At 51.5% G+C, this 14,098-nt stretch overlaps 1 protein-coding gene across 1 annotated transcript; it reads right to left on the bottom strand.

Moving 5' to 3' along the window:
• Positions 1–11,939: 11,939 nt before the first annotated feature.
• LOC100192144 (WRKY transcription factor 22) lies at positions 11,940–13,502 on the bottom strand. The gene is made up of 2 exons (XM_044583742.1): positions 12,911–13,502; positions 11,940–12,809 (listed from the first exon to the last, which is right to left on the bottom strand). Exons 1-2 carry the CDS (start codon positions 13,348–13,350, stop codon positions 12,179–12,181), a joined length of 1,071 nt encoding a protein of 356 aa, XP_044439677.1. The 5' UTR covers positions 13,351–13,502; the 3' UTR covers positions 11,940–12,178.
• Positions 13,503–14,098: the final 596 nt, after the last annotated feature.

The following is a 14,098-nucleotide window of genomic DNA, read 5'->3' as shown; positions in this document are numbered from 1 at the left end:
CAGCGGGGCATGACCATAAAACATATCTCTCAAATAAATAGAACAACCATTATTCTCAGATTTAAATGAGTAGCCATCTCGAATTAAACGAGATCCAGATACAATGTTCATGCTCAAAGCTGGCACTAAATAACAATTATTGAGGTTTAAAACTAATCCCGTGGGTAGATGCAGAGGTAGCGTGCCGACGGTGATCACATCGACCTTGGAACCATTCCCGACGCGCATCGTCACCTCGTCCTTTGCCAGTCTCCGTTTATTCCGTAGTTCCTGTTTTGAGTTACAAATATGAGCAACCGCACCGGTATCAAATACCCAGGAGCTACTACGAGTACTGGTAAGGTACACATCAATTACTTGTATATCACATATACCTTGGGTGTTGCCGGCCTTCTTCTTGTCCGCTAAATATTTGGGGCAGTTCCGCTTCCAGTGACCACTTCCCTTGCAGTAAAAGCACTCAGTCTCGGGCTTGGGTCCATTCTTTGACTTCTTCCCGGTAACTGGCTTACCGGGCGCGGCAACTCCCTTGCCGTCCTTCTTGAAGTTCTTCTTACCCTTGCCCTTCTTGAACTTAGTGGTTTTATTCACCATCAACACTTGATGTTCTTTTCTGATCTCTACCTCAGCCGATTTCAGCATTGAATATACCTCGGGAATGGTCTTTTCCATCCCCTGCATATTGTAGTTCATCACAAAGCTCTTGTAGCTTGGTGGAAGCGACTGGAGGATTCTGTCAATGACCGCGTCATCCGGGAGATTAACTCCCAGCTGAGACAAGCGGTTGTGCAACCCAGACATTCTGAGTATGTGCTCACTAACAGAACTGTTCTCCTCCATTTTACAGCTGAAGAACTTGTCGGAGACATCATATCTCTCGACCCGGGCATGAGCTTGAAAAACCAGTTTCATCTCCTCGAACATCTCATATGCTCCATGTTTCTCAAAACGCTTTTGGAGACCCGGTTCTAAGCTGTAAAGCATGCCGCACTGAACGAGGGAGTAATCATCAGCACGCTGCTGCCAAGCGTTCATAATGTCTTGGTTCTCAGGGATTGGTGCTTCACCTAGCGGTGCTTCTAAGACATAATCTTTCTTGGCTGCTATGAGGATGATCCTCAGGTTCCGGACCCAGTCCGTATAGTTGCTGCCATCATCTTTCAGCTTGGTTTTCTCTAGGAACGCGTTGAAATTGAGGACAACGTGGGCCATTTGATCTACAATACATAGTGTAAAGATTTTAGACTAAGTTCATGATAATTAAGTTCATATAATCAAATTATTTAATGAACTCCCACTCAGATAGACATCCCTCTCGTCATCTAAGTGAAACATGATCCGAGTTCAACTAGGCCGTGTCCGATCATCACGTGAGACGGACTAGTCAAGATCGGTGAACATCTCCATGTTGATCGTATCTTCTATACGACTCATGCTCGACCTTTCGGTCCTCCGTGTTCCGAGGCCATGTCTGTACATGCTAGGCTCGTCAAGTCAACCTAAGTGTATTGCGTGTGTTCCGAGGCCATGTCTGTACATGCTAGGCTCGTCAACACCCGTTGTATTCGAACGTTAGGATCTATCACACCCGATCATCACGTGGTGCTTCGAAACAACGAACCTTCGCAACGGTGCACAGTTAGGGTGAACACTTTCTTGAAATTATTATAAGGGATCATCTTACTTACTACCGTCGTTCTAAGCAAATAAGATGCAAAAACATGATAAACATCACATGCAATCATATAGTGACATGATATGGCCAATATCATCATGCTCCTTTGATCTCCATCTTCGGGGCACCATGATCATCTTCTTCACCGGCATGACACCATGATCTCCATCATCATGATCTCCATCATTGTGTCTTCATGAAGTCGTCACGCCAATGATTACTTCTACTTGTATGGCTAACGCGTTTAGCAACAAAGTAAAGTAAATTACATGGCGTTATTCAATGACACGCAGGTCATGCAAAATAATAAAGACAACTCCTATGGCTCCTGCCGGTTGTCATACTCATCGACATGCAAGTCGTGATTCCTATTACAAGAATATGATCAATCTCATACATCACATATATCATTCATCACATCTTCTGGCCATATCATATCACATATATCACTTGCTGCAAAAACAAGTTAGACGTCCTCTAATTGTTGTTGCAAGTTTTACGTGGTTTGTAGGTTTCTAACAAGAACGTTTTCTTACCTACGTATGACCACAACGTGATTTGCCAATTTCTATTTACCCTTCATAAGGACCCTTTTCATCGAATCCGTTCCGACTAAAGTAGGAGAGACAGACACCCGCTAGCCACCTTATGCAACTAGTGCATGTCAATCGGTGGAACCTGTCTCACGTAAGCGTACGTGTAAGGTCGGTCCGGGCCGCTTCATCCTACAATGCCGCCGAAACAAGAAACGACTAGTAGCGGCAAGAAGAATTGGCAACATCAACGCCCACAACTTCTTTGTGTTCTACTCGTGCATAGTAACTACGCATAGGCCTGGCTCATGATGCCACTGTTGGGAATCGTAGCATAATTTAAAATTTTCCTACGCTCACCAAGATGCATCTATGGAGTCTACTAGCAACGAGGGGAAAGGAGTGGATCTACATACCCTTGTAGATCGCGAGCGGAAGCGTTCCAATGAACGTGGATGACGGAGTCGTACTCGCCGTGATCCAAATCACCGATGACCGAGTGCCGAACGGACGGCACCTCCGCGTTCAACACACGTACGGTGCAGCGACGTCTCCTCCTTCTTGATCCAGCAAGGGGGAAGGAGAGGTTGATGGAGATCCAACAGCACGACGGCGTGGTGGTGGATGTAGCGGGTCTCCGGCAGGGCTTCGCCGAGCTTCTGCGAGAGAGAGAGAGGTGTTGCAGGGGAGGAGGGAGGCACCCAAGGCTTAGATGTTGCTGCCCTCCCTTCCCCCCACTATATATAGGGCCAAGGGAGAGGGGGGCGCAGCCTTGCCCCTTCCTTCAAGGAAGGGTGCGGCCAGGGGGGAGTCCTTCCCCCCCAAGGCACCTCGGAGGTGCCTTCCCCCTTTAGGACTCTCCCTTCTTTCTTATCTCTTGCGCATGGGCCTCTTGGGGCTGGTGCCCTTCGCCCATATAGGCCAAGGCGCACCCCTTACAGCCCATGTGGCCCCCCGGGGCTGGTGGACCCCCTTGGTGGACCCCCGGACCCCTTTCGGCACTCCCGGTACAATACCGATAAAGCGCGAAACTTTTCCGGCGACCAAAATAAGACTTCCCATATATAAATCTTTACCTCCGGAACCTCTCGTGACGTCCGGGATCTCATCCGGGACTCCGAACAACTTTCGGGTTTCCGCATACATATATCTCTACAACCCTAGCGTCATCGGACCTTAAGTGTGTAGACCCTACGGGTTCGGGAGACATGCAGACATGACCGAGACGCCTCTCCGGTCAATAACCAACAGCGGGATCTGGATACCCATGTTGGCTCCCACATGTTCCACGATGATATCATCGGATGAACCACGGTGTCGAGGATTCAATCAATCCGTATGCAATTCCCTTTGTCAATCGGTATGTTACTTGCCCGAGATTCGATCGTCGGTATCCCAATACCTTGTTCAATCTCGTTACCGGCAAGTCTCTTTACTCGTACCGCAATGCATGATCCCGTGACTAACGCCTTAGTCATATTGAGCTCATTATGATGATGCATTACCGAGTGGGCCCAGAGATACCTCTCCGTCACACGGAGTGACAAATCCCAGTCTCGATCCGTGCCAACCCAACAGACACTTTCGGAGATACCCGTAATGCACCTTTATAGTCACCCAGTTACGTTGTGACGTTTGGCACACCCAAAGCACTCCTACGGTATCCGGGAGTTGCACGATCTCATGGTCCAAGGAAAAGATACTTGACATTGGAAAAGCTCTAGCAAACGAAACTACACGATCTTTTATGCTATGCTTAGGATTGGGTCTTGTCCATCACATCATTCTCCTAATGATGTGATCCCGTTATCAATGACATCCAATGTCCATAGTCAGGAAACCATGACTATCTGTTGATCAACGAGCTAGTCAACTAGAGGCTTACTAGGGACAGGTTGTGGTCTATGTATTCACACATGTATCACGATTTCCGGACAATACAATTATAGCATGAATAATAGACAATTACCATGAACAAAGAAATATAATAATAACCATTTATTATTGCCTCTAGGGCATATTTCCAACATTACTCTCTACCATCTCCAATCCTTTCTCCCCTAAATCTGGATTCTCAATGTGAAACAGCAGATCATATTCACTAAATCCTTGGGTTTCCATCACTGCAATCATATTCAGGTATGTTACATCTGAACTGCAGAGCTTCAGCTCTAACATTTCTGAAGCATCAAAAAAGAACCTAACATCCAAAATGTCATCATACAAACTGCAAAATGAAATAACAGACAAAATTGGTTAATAAACAATTTTACTTAACATATTGTCTAACATATAAACAAAGATTTGTTTCAGTTAACATATAAACAAGTTAACATATAAACAGAGTTTTGTTTAGGTTAACATATACACAAGTTAACATATAAACAGAGCTTTGTTTAAGTTAACATATAAGCAAAGCTTTTATTTACCCTAGCTAGGTAACACCTAATGCTGCTCTAGTTAGGACTCATGTAATCCACTATACTACTCTGCTCTAGTTAGGCCTAGCAATTAGAGTGCTAAACATGCAGGCAGTACACTCTAACCCTAATCCCCAATTTCAGTGAGCAAGAATGGAGCAAGAATGGAACAGTGGAGCACTTACAGAACACCACCGAAGCCATGAGTCCAGTGATGGGCGGTGCTAGGGTTGTCCACCCAAATTCGCGCCATCCGCAGCCTCTGCTCCATCGACAACGCCGGCTCCGCAAAATCTTCCTCCGCGCTACTGTACTCCGAGCTGGAGTAGCCGCCACTGCCATCGAAGCGGGGGAGGTCGCCGCCGCTCGCATCGCCCAGGCCATCGCCGCCTGCCGGAGTCGCCGAGGCCATCGTCGCCTAGGGCACAGCAGCCGCGGGGGAGAGGAGGGCACAGCGGCCGCGGGGGAGAGGAGGGCACAGCGGTCGCGGGGGAGAGGAAGGCACAGCGGCCGCGGGGGAGAGGAGGGCACAGCGGCCGCGGGGGAGAGGAAGGCATAGCGGCCGCGGGGGAGAGGAGGGCACGGCAACCGCGGGGGAGAGGAGGGAGGTGACAGCGCCTGAGCTGTTCGATCGATGACTACGGCGGCGTGGTGCGGCGGCGGCGGGGCGGGCGGGGAGGCAGCCGCCGGCGAGGTGCGAGGAAAAGGACAGGGCAGAGCGGGGTCGGGGTCTGGCTCGGTCGCACCAACGGGCCGAGCCGGCCTCGTCCGAGTCAGCGCGCAGCCAGCGCAGGCGACGCGCGCACTGGCCAGCGTGGCGCCTGACGGGCGGGCCCAATCGGTCAGCTTTAGTGTCAATACGTACAAAACGAGCTTTTAGTCTTTTTTGCAACGGCTAGCCCCAATCTTGGTACTGACACGTAAAAATTACCAATTTTGATATCAATCTGCTTCCAATGCCTCAGTTGTGGTACTTCTGTGCAATTTACTCTGGCGACACGACGGATGTGATCATAGCCGCTAGGAAAGCTTTAGCAGGAGAGCGATCGTGAATCACGTAGCAGCCGCCGACCGCCGGCTGCCGATCGAATGCGCGCACCGACAAGTCGATCTCTATATATATCTCGGTTCCGTCCCGGTGGATCGATGGACACCGTCGATCTCGAGCCGCCGGAAGAATCCAAAGGCCGCCCGTCTACACGACCGTCGTCAGCCACCGACGCCGGCGAAATTAAGCGACGGTTTGCATCGCACGCGTACCAACAACTGCCACCGACGCCGGCGAAATTATCGGCGAGTATTTGCCCGTTTTGCAGACGCCCGTCGCGTCGGTCGGGAACTACCGGCCGGTTGGCGTGACAGGGTATGCATAGCAGGGCACCGCGGATCGGGGTGTGGCCAAAACTGGGACAGACGCGTACGCCCGGTGGTGACGGCCACGGGGCGACATCGATCCATCGGAGGTTCTGGCAGCACGGCACAAGACGAGAAGAACCACCGACGATCGTGTGTCGTGCACGAACTCCAGTCGGTCGGTCCCAGGGTTGAGTACGTTTTTTCTTCCCGTGACGGAGGCAGTAACGCACGTCGAACGGACCCGAACACAGGGCTGCTCTGCTGCTTGAATCGTGGCTTTTATTACTGTGGGAGTACTTTGCTCGAGGCCTCGAGCTCCGCGGCCTCGGCGCTTCCCACGGGCAGCGCGCGCGGTCGCGGCGGTGGCCCCCCCTAGTTCGAGGAGTAAAAGAAGGTCGCATTAAGTAAGCTCGTAGTTAATGACGCCAATGCCTCCCCTAATTAACTGCCGGCCTTAACTCACGGCACGGTTACAAATCACTTTTTTTTCTGACACATGCTCCGTACAACTACAAGGAGTATACCATGAAAGGGCGTCTCCACATCCGGCCAGAAGAAAAAAGAAAATCTCTGCTGTGAGGGATAGTTCATCATACATTTCTGTTTTAAGTTTGGAAACTTAAATACTTAGGTGCATATTTTCATACTTTTTAAAAACAAAAGACAACCAAAAGTTCATTTTTTGATACTCCTTGAATGCAGTATACTTACGGTGTATACTTATTTGTATATTTCGACCAGTTAATAGGCCGGGATTTCCGGTGAAGGCCCTTGGTTTTTTTTTTAGACAAATAAAGGCCAAAGTGGCTCGTTGGGGCCGCGGCCTTCGCGCTGGCGCATCGGCGGGGGAGAGGGTCACGGAGACAAAAATACAAAACCGTTTTCAGCCCGGCCGGTCCGCACTCTTCACTGCAACACGTTGACCAGGAAGAAGGTATATTTTGCAGATGTACGTACTCCTAACGTCCACGCGACGAACATGCGAGATGCCGCTCGAAAGTGCATTTTAGAGCGTAAACAACTTTTGAGTTAGACTACTGTACTGATTGGACTTGATTAGTATAAATCCAACCATGTGTTAAAAAAAAGGTGTAAATTCAACCATGACTCGTTGGGTGATCTCATTGCTGAGCTCACTTTGATTTCAGATTACCAACCTTTTTTTTAATAACAACCTAGATATTAATAATTTGACGCTACTTCTAGACTAAGTTTTGGAAAACCAACCTCAAATACAGACTAGACAATTCTGTGAGCTCTTATATGGGATCCACCTATCTAAATTGTCGTATTCTCATATGTCAAACATACTAAAAAAATCTTCTAAAAGACAATAACTAACAATGAAATAAAAATAAAGAAAGAAAAGGAAATGAAAAGGTGCAATTGTATATGCAAAGCCAAACACACGAAAAATGGTAATTATATATGCAAATTTCACATGACTAATGAAATAGTTCCGGATAGAATAAACTTAGAATTTTCTTAGACAAATATGCAAAAAAAAATCACAAAAACAATTGCAATTTAACACACCCGACAGTCTTATAAATAGTCGCGCCCTTCCTTACCCCGCGCCATTCCCACTTGGACGACTCTGGCGATAATCACAACCCTAGCCGCCTCACATCCCCCCTTCTCGCCACCGTGTGAGATCATCGGTGGGAAAGCCCACATGACCACTAAGGACGGCGGTGGCGAGGTATCTTCACTTGGTTGCTTCTTCTGGTCGCTTTTGGCGAGTATGATCTTGTTGGACGTCGGTCGCCTGTTCATGCCCTAGGAGCTTCCTAGGGCCGTGTCGACGAGCGGTGGCTACTTCATCATGTTGTTTTAAGGTACGCCTTTGTTCCTTTCCATCCTCACCGCCTACTCTCTCTCCCACTCTCGCTCGTTTCCTTGCCGAATCTGGCAGTGGTTTCGCCGGATCTGGCACATGTTCCTCCATGTGGCTCCTCTCCCGCCAGCAGGGGGCTTTGGTGTTTGGTGGTTGGTCGCTTCTGCTCGAAGGCCTTTTCGTTTGTGATGGTGTGGGTGTCGGCGTCGGTTATCGGTTCCTCATATCATGTGTTCCGTATGCATCATTCTGATGCAGAGGCCGGGGATCTCCCCCTTTTCAAAAAAAATATGGCAGTGGTTCCGCCGGATCTGGCACATGTTCCTCCATGTGGCTCCTCTTCGACCAGCAGCGAGGGGGAGGGGGCTTTGACGTTTGGTGGTTGGTCGCTTCTGCTCGAAGGCCTTTTCGTTTGTGATGGTGTGGGCGTCGCCGTCGGTTATCGGTTCCTCATATCATGTGGGGCCTCCACCCCAACGTGTGTGAATCTACCGATAATCACAACCCTAGCCGCCTCACATCCCCCCTTCTCGCCACCGTGTGAGATTGTCGGTGCGAAAGCCCACATGACCACTAAGGACGGCGGTGGCGAGGTATCTTCCCTTTGTTGCTTCTTCTGGTCGATTTTGGTGAGTATGATCTTGTCGGACGTCGGTCACCTGTTCATGCTCTAGGAGCTTCCTAGGGTCATGTTGACGAGCGGTGGCTACTTCACCATGTCGTTTGAAGGTGCACCTTTGTTCCTTGCCATCCTCGCCGCCCACTCTCTCTCCCCCTCTCGGTCGTTTCCTTGCCAAATCTGGCCGTGGTTTCACCGAATCTGGCACATGTTCCTCCATGTGGCTCCTCTTCGACCAGCGGGGGGGGGGGGGGGGCTTTGATGTTTGGTAGTTGGTCGCTTCTGCTTGAAGGCCTTTTGGTTTGTGATGGTGTGGGCGTCGCCGTCGGTTATCTGTTCCTCATATCATGTGGGGCCTCCACCCCAACTTGTGCGAATCTAGCGATAATCACAACCCTAGCCGCAACACCCCCCCATTCTCGCCATCGTGTGAAATCGTCGGTGGGAAATCCCACACGACCACTAAGGGTGGCGGTGGCGAGGTATCTTCCCTTGGTTGCTTCTTCTGGTCGCTTTTGGCGTGTATGATCTTATCGGACGTCGGTCGCCTATTCATGCTCTAGGAGCTTCCTAGGGCCGTGTCGACGAGCGGTGGCTACTTCATCATGTTGTTTTAAGGTGCGCCTGTGTTCCTTGCCATCCTCGCCGCCCACTCTCTCCCCCCTTCTCGGCGGTTTTCTTGCCAAATCTGGTAGTGGTTCCGCCGGATCTGGCACATGTTCCTCCATGTGGTTCCTCTCTGGCCAGCGGGGGGGGGGTGACGTTTGGTGGTTGGTCGCTTCTGCTCGAAGGCCTTTTGGTTTCTGATGGTGTGGGCGTCGCCGTCAGTTATCTGTTCCTCATATCATTTGGGGCCTCCACCCCCACTTGTGCAAATCTAGCGATAATCACAACCCTAGCCGCCTCACTTCCACACCCCCTTCTCGCCATCGTGTGAGATCACCGGTGGGAAAGACCACGTGATAACGAAGGACGACGATGGGGAGGTATCTTCCCTAGGTTGCTTCTTCTGGTCGCTTTTGGCGAGTATGATCTTGTCGGATGCCGGTCGCTTGGCCATGCTCAAGTCTCCTCCTGGGGTTGTGTTGAGGTGCGGTGGCTACTTCATCATGTCGTTACAGGTGTGCCTCTGTTCCTTTCCATCCTTGCCGCCCACTCTCTCCCCCTCTTAGTCATTTTCCTGCCAAATTTGGCAGTGGTTCCGTCGGATTTGGCACATCTTCCTCCGTGTGGCTCCTCTCCGGCCGGTAGTGGGTGGGTTTTTACGTTTGGTGGTTGGTCGCTTCTGCTCGAAGGCCTTTTGATTTGTGATGGTGTGGGCGTTGCCATCGGTTATCTTTTCCTCATATTGTGCGGGACCTCCACCCCCAGCTTGGGCGACTATAGTGATAATCACAACCCTAGTTGCCTCAAATCCACACACACACACACACACACACACACTCTTGCCACCGTGGGAGATCGCGAGTGGGAAAGCCCAAGCAACCACCAAGGACGGCGGCGACGAGGCATGTTCCCTGGGTTGCTTCTTCTTGTCTCTTTTGGCGAGTGTGATCGTGTCGGATGCCAGTCGCTCTATGCTGCCGTGTCGAGGTGCGGTGGCTACTTCATCATGTCGTTTCAAGTGTGCCTATGTTCCTTGCCATCCTTGCCACGCACTCTCTCCCCCTCTCGGTCATTTTGTTGCCAAATCTGGCAGTGGTTCCGTCGAATTTGGCACATCTTCCTCCTTGTGGCTCCTCTCCAGCCGGTAGTGGGTGGGTTTTGACACTTTGTGGTTGGTCGCTTCTGCTCAAAGGCCTTTTGGTTTGTGATGGTGTGGGTGCCACCGTCAGTTACTTTTTCCTCATATCGTGCGGGGGCCTCCATCCCCAGATTGGGCGACTCTAGCGATAATCACAACCCTAGACACCTCACATCCACCCCCCCCCCATTTCTCACCATCGTGTGAGATCGCCAGTGGGAAAGCCTACGCGACCACCAAGGACGGCGGCGACGAGGTATGTTCCCTGAGTTGCTTCTTCTGGTCCCTTTTTGGCAAGTATGATCTTGTCGGATGCCGGACGCTTGGCCATGCTCCGATCGCTTCTTGAGGCCGTGTCGAGGTGCGGTGGCTACTTCATCATGTCGTTACAGGTGTGCCTCTGTTCCTTGCCATCCTTGCCACCCACTCTCTCCCCCTCTTAGTCATTTTCCTGCCAAATCTGCCAGTGGTTCCGTCGGATCTGGCACATCTTCCTCCTGTGGCTCCTCTCAGGCCGATAGTGGGGGTGTTTGACGTTTGGTGGTTGGTCTCTTTTGTTCGATGGCCTTTTGGTTTGTGAAGGTGTGGGCGTCGTCGCCGGTTATCTCTTCCCCATATCGTGCTGGGCCTCCACCCCGAGCTTGCCAGTTGCGGTGGACTTCATCATAGGTGCTTGCTTGTGCCCCCTCTTCCTCTAGTTTGTGCTCGCCCACCTTCATGGCGCCTCATCTACGGCTTAGGTGACGGTTGGTCTGGTAGTGATGGAACGGTGGCGTTGTTGTTGGGCGATGTTGCGCCTAGGGTCATTCAAGTAGTGTTGTCTTTATGTTTGGTTGTGATTTTGTCACTGGGTGCTTGTGTGTTAGTCGTTGTCATCGTCATGGCTGTCGAGTTTGGGTTGTGTTACAGTTGACTGGTGTCTAGGCTCTTGCAGTAGATGTTTCTCACCTTTTCATTTCGTATGATGCAACCTAAGCTAGGATTGCTCGTCTCCAACTCGTGGATCCGATTCTCTTGGGTATTGATCTTAGGTCATTTAGGTTCTTTCTTTTCGGGTCATGCCTCTTTGGCGTTGTAGGACCTCGCCTTTTGGCGATGTATCTTTTTCTCTCGTAATGAATTGACACCTAACTCTTATACATGGTTCGGGGGAAAATGTGCTATGGCTCTTATACATCCACATTCAACCGAAAAAGGCCATATTTTCATAAGGATTTACACGCCATGTACTTCATCAGTATCCAAAGAAACCAACATCTAAACACTGAATTCACTGAGAAGAGCAACATGAAAATTGGGTAAACGAGGATTGGTTGCAGCAGCAGTACGTTCCAATACACATAGGACCGAGATCCGAGAATCAAAAGGTACCATCCATTGGGCCGGAGCAACATGGTCCTGATCTGCAAAAGCATAACTGCACTGCAGCCAGAAAGCCACTACACACACAAATTGGGCACACAGTGAAAGGGAAGAGACAAGGGGAGCCACCCACACCATGCACCAACTCCCCTTCCTTTCTTCCATTTCTGTCCTCCCTTTATCTCACCCTTCTTGCTCCATCACCTGGGTGCAACTGGGACTGTATCATGATGATCAGTCTAGCTAGTGCACGCACAAATGTAGCACCAAAAACCTCTAGATAAAGCTAGGCAGCCATTGAATGGCCCAAACATGTCAAGAAAGAAGAAGAAGAAGAAAACATTGTCTTTGGGTTTGGTTTAATTATACATGCAGTATACTCTAATCAAGCCATCAAAGAACACTCGCTACTGTATTACTCCAGAGCTAATTAGCACTTAATTACACTAGGCGAATAACTACTGGCCGGCTGGCACTGGGGTTGTAGCATGGATCAGATGCTCTCTTCCACCTCTATCTTTTTTCTTTTCTTTTCTTATGTTTCTACTGCTACCGCTGCTGCTGCAACGAGCCAGGATTATAATGAACAGCATGCTGCTATATATGGCAATGTACGGACGGTAACGGCGGAGTCAACTCCACCCGGCCGCGCCGCCGGGGGCCGTGACCCACGGCGTGACCACGAACGTCTCCTCGACGACGATGCTGGAGTCGCCGCCGTGCACGCACCCCTCCAATATCTTCAGCAGCTCATCCTCGCGGTCCTTCTCGACGTCCATGGGCGGCTGACTTGCGCCGCCGGCGGCCTCGTCGAATTCTGAGTCTTGGTTGTACTCCTCCATGGAGGGCGTGCGCAGGGGCGTCGTCGGGGACATCCCGCCCGACGTCGACTGCGCTGGGCTCGGCTCCGCCGCCGCCGACGACGACTCTTCCTTGGCTTTGGCGGCGGGAGCGCTCTGTCCGGCAGCAGGTTCCGGCGCCTGCTGCCTGTTGCGAGTGGTGCCGGCCAGGGAGTTGCGGTGGGCGGGGGCGGGGTGGCTGTGCTCGCCGCCGGTGTAGGTGAGGATGAAGGAGTTGGGGTCGTCGCGGCAGCGCTCCACCATCTTCCGCGCCTCGCACGCCTTGTCGGTGCTGCACCGGTAGTACCCGCGCGGGTACGGCGACCCCTTGATGGGCTTCTGCCCGTACTTGCGCCACGCCCACGGGTCCGCCGACGTGCCGTCCGCCGCCACCCGCTTCACCACCTTCTTCACCACCTTCTTCCTGCACAGACGCCAACCATCCACGCGCACGCGTGAGCACAAGCATACACGATAAGCCAGCAACATTTTATTTCGAAAAAATTCAGAGTGTTCGGGACGTACTTTCTCTTGGATCTCGACCCTTCGCCGACAGGGCCTTGCCCGCCCGCGGTCAGCAGCATCGGAGGCGGCACCGCCTCGTCTTGCTGCATCGGGACCATTTCTTGGTTCGTTGGCGCCGCTGGCTGCTGCTGCTGCTGCGGCGGCGGCGGCGGCTGAGGCGAGGACGGCAGCGCCGCGGACGGCGCGAAGAAGGCAATGGAGAGCTCGTCGACGGCAGCAGAGCCCCCGTCGACGGGAGGATCAGGGAGCAACGCCGCCGCGTCAGGCATCCCGTGGTCCTCCACGACGGGCGCGGGCGGGGGGAAGAAGGAGGAGAAGGGGTCCTCCGAGGGCGGCGGCGGGAGGACGCGGCCGCGGCAGGCGAAGCGCACGACGGCGTTGAGGTCCCAGTCGTTGCCGCCTCCGCCGCCGAGGTAGTAGCACCCGGCGTCCCTGTCCATGGTCGGCTCGCGCGGGGAGAGTTGGTTCTTGCTGGCTATGGAGGAAGGAAAGGAGGGGGGCGCTGACTTTTGGTTCTAGTTTATTGTTGGCGCTGTTGGTGGGAGGAGAGAGATGGTGGTGGTGGGGATGGGCATTGGATCCGGCCTCGCTCGTGGTGTCTGAAAAGGAGGAGAGAGGGGGGCGAGGGGGCTGCGTTTTATCGGGAGCCGGCCTCGTGGTCTCTGGAGGGGTGGGGCAAGGTCCCCACTTGACTTTTGCGACAAAGTCAAAGGGGTGAGAGAGTGAGAGGGCAGGGGGGGACAGAGCACGGTCGATTCTAGGAATATGTTTTCACCGTTGCTTTCTTTCTCTCTTTTTTTTGGTGGGGACCTTTTTCACCGTTGCTGGAGGAGCAAGAGCGCAACACATGTGAACGTACAGTTTTTTTTTCTTTTTTATTTTCTTTCAGTACTCATATGGCAATGAGTATATTTTTTGCGATTATTCTTTTTTCTTGCGAATATTCTACCGTGTAAATTATTTGCTTACCGATGTTTAATTTCTATAGGATGCGCATTGGTCATTCGTAACACTATGTAATATATAATATATCAACACGATACATTCGTATAAAGCGCCAGATATGATGGCGTCAGGTAGAATTTCTCTAAGCCAGTCATTGGCCATTGATAACATCGTGTAATGTACATTACATCAACGCAATGCATCCATATAACGCTTGGCGTCTGGTAGAATTTCTAAGCCGCT

The sequence above is a fragment of the Triticum aestivum genome, chromosome 7D (genome assembly GCF_018294505.1).
Source record: "Triticum aestivum cultivar Chinese Spring chromosome 7D, IWGSC CS RefSeq v2.1, whole genome shotgun sequence".
In the NCBI taxonomy this organism is placed as follows: Eukaryota; Viridiplantae; Streptophyta; class Magnoliopsida; order Poales; family Poaceae; genus Triticum; species Triticum aestivum.
This window is presented reverse-complemented; position numbering and strand designations above follow the sequence as displayed.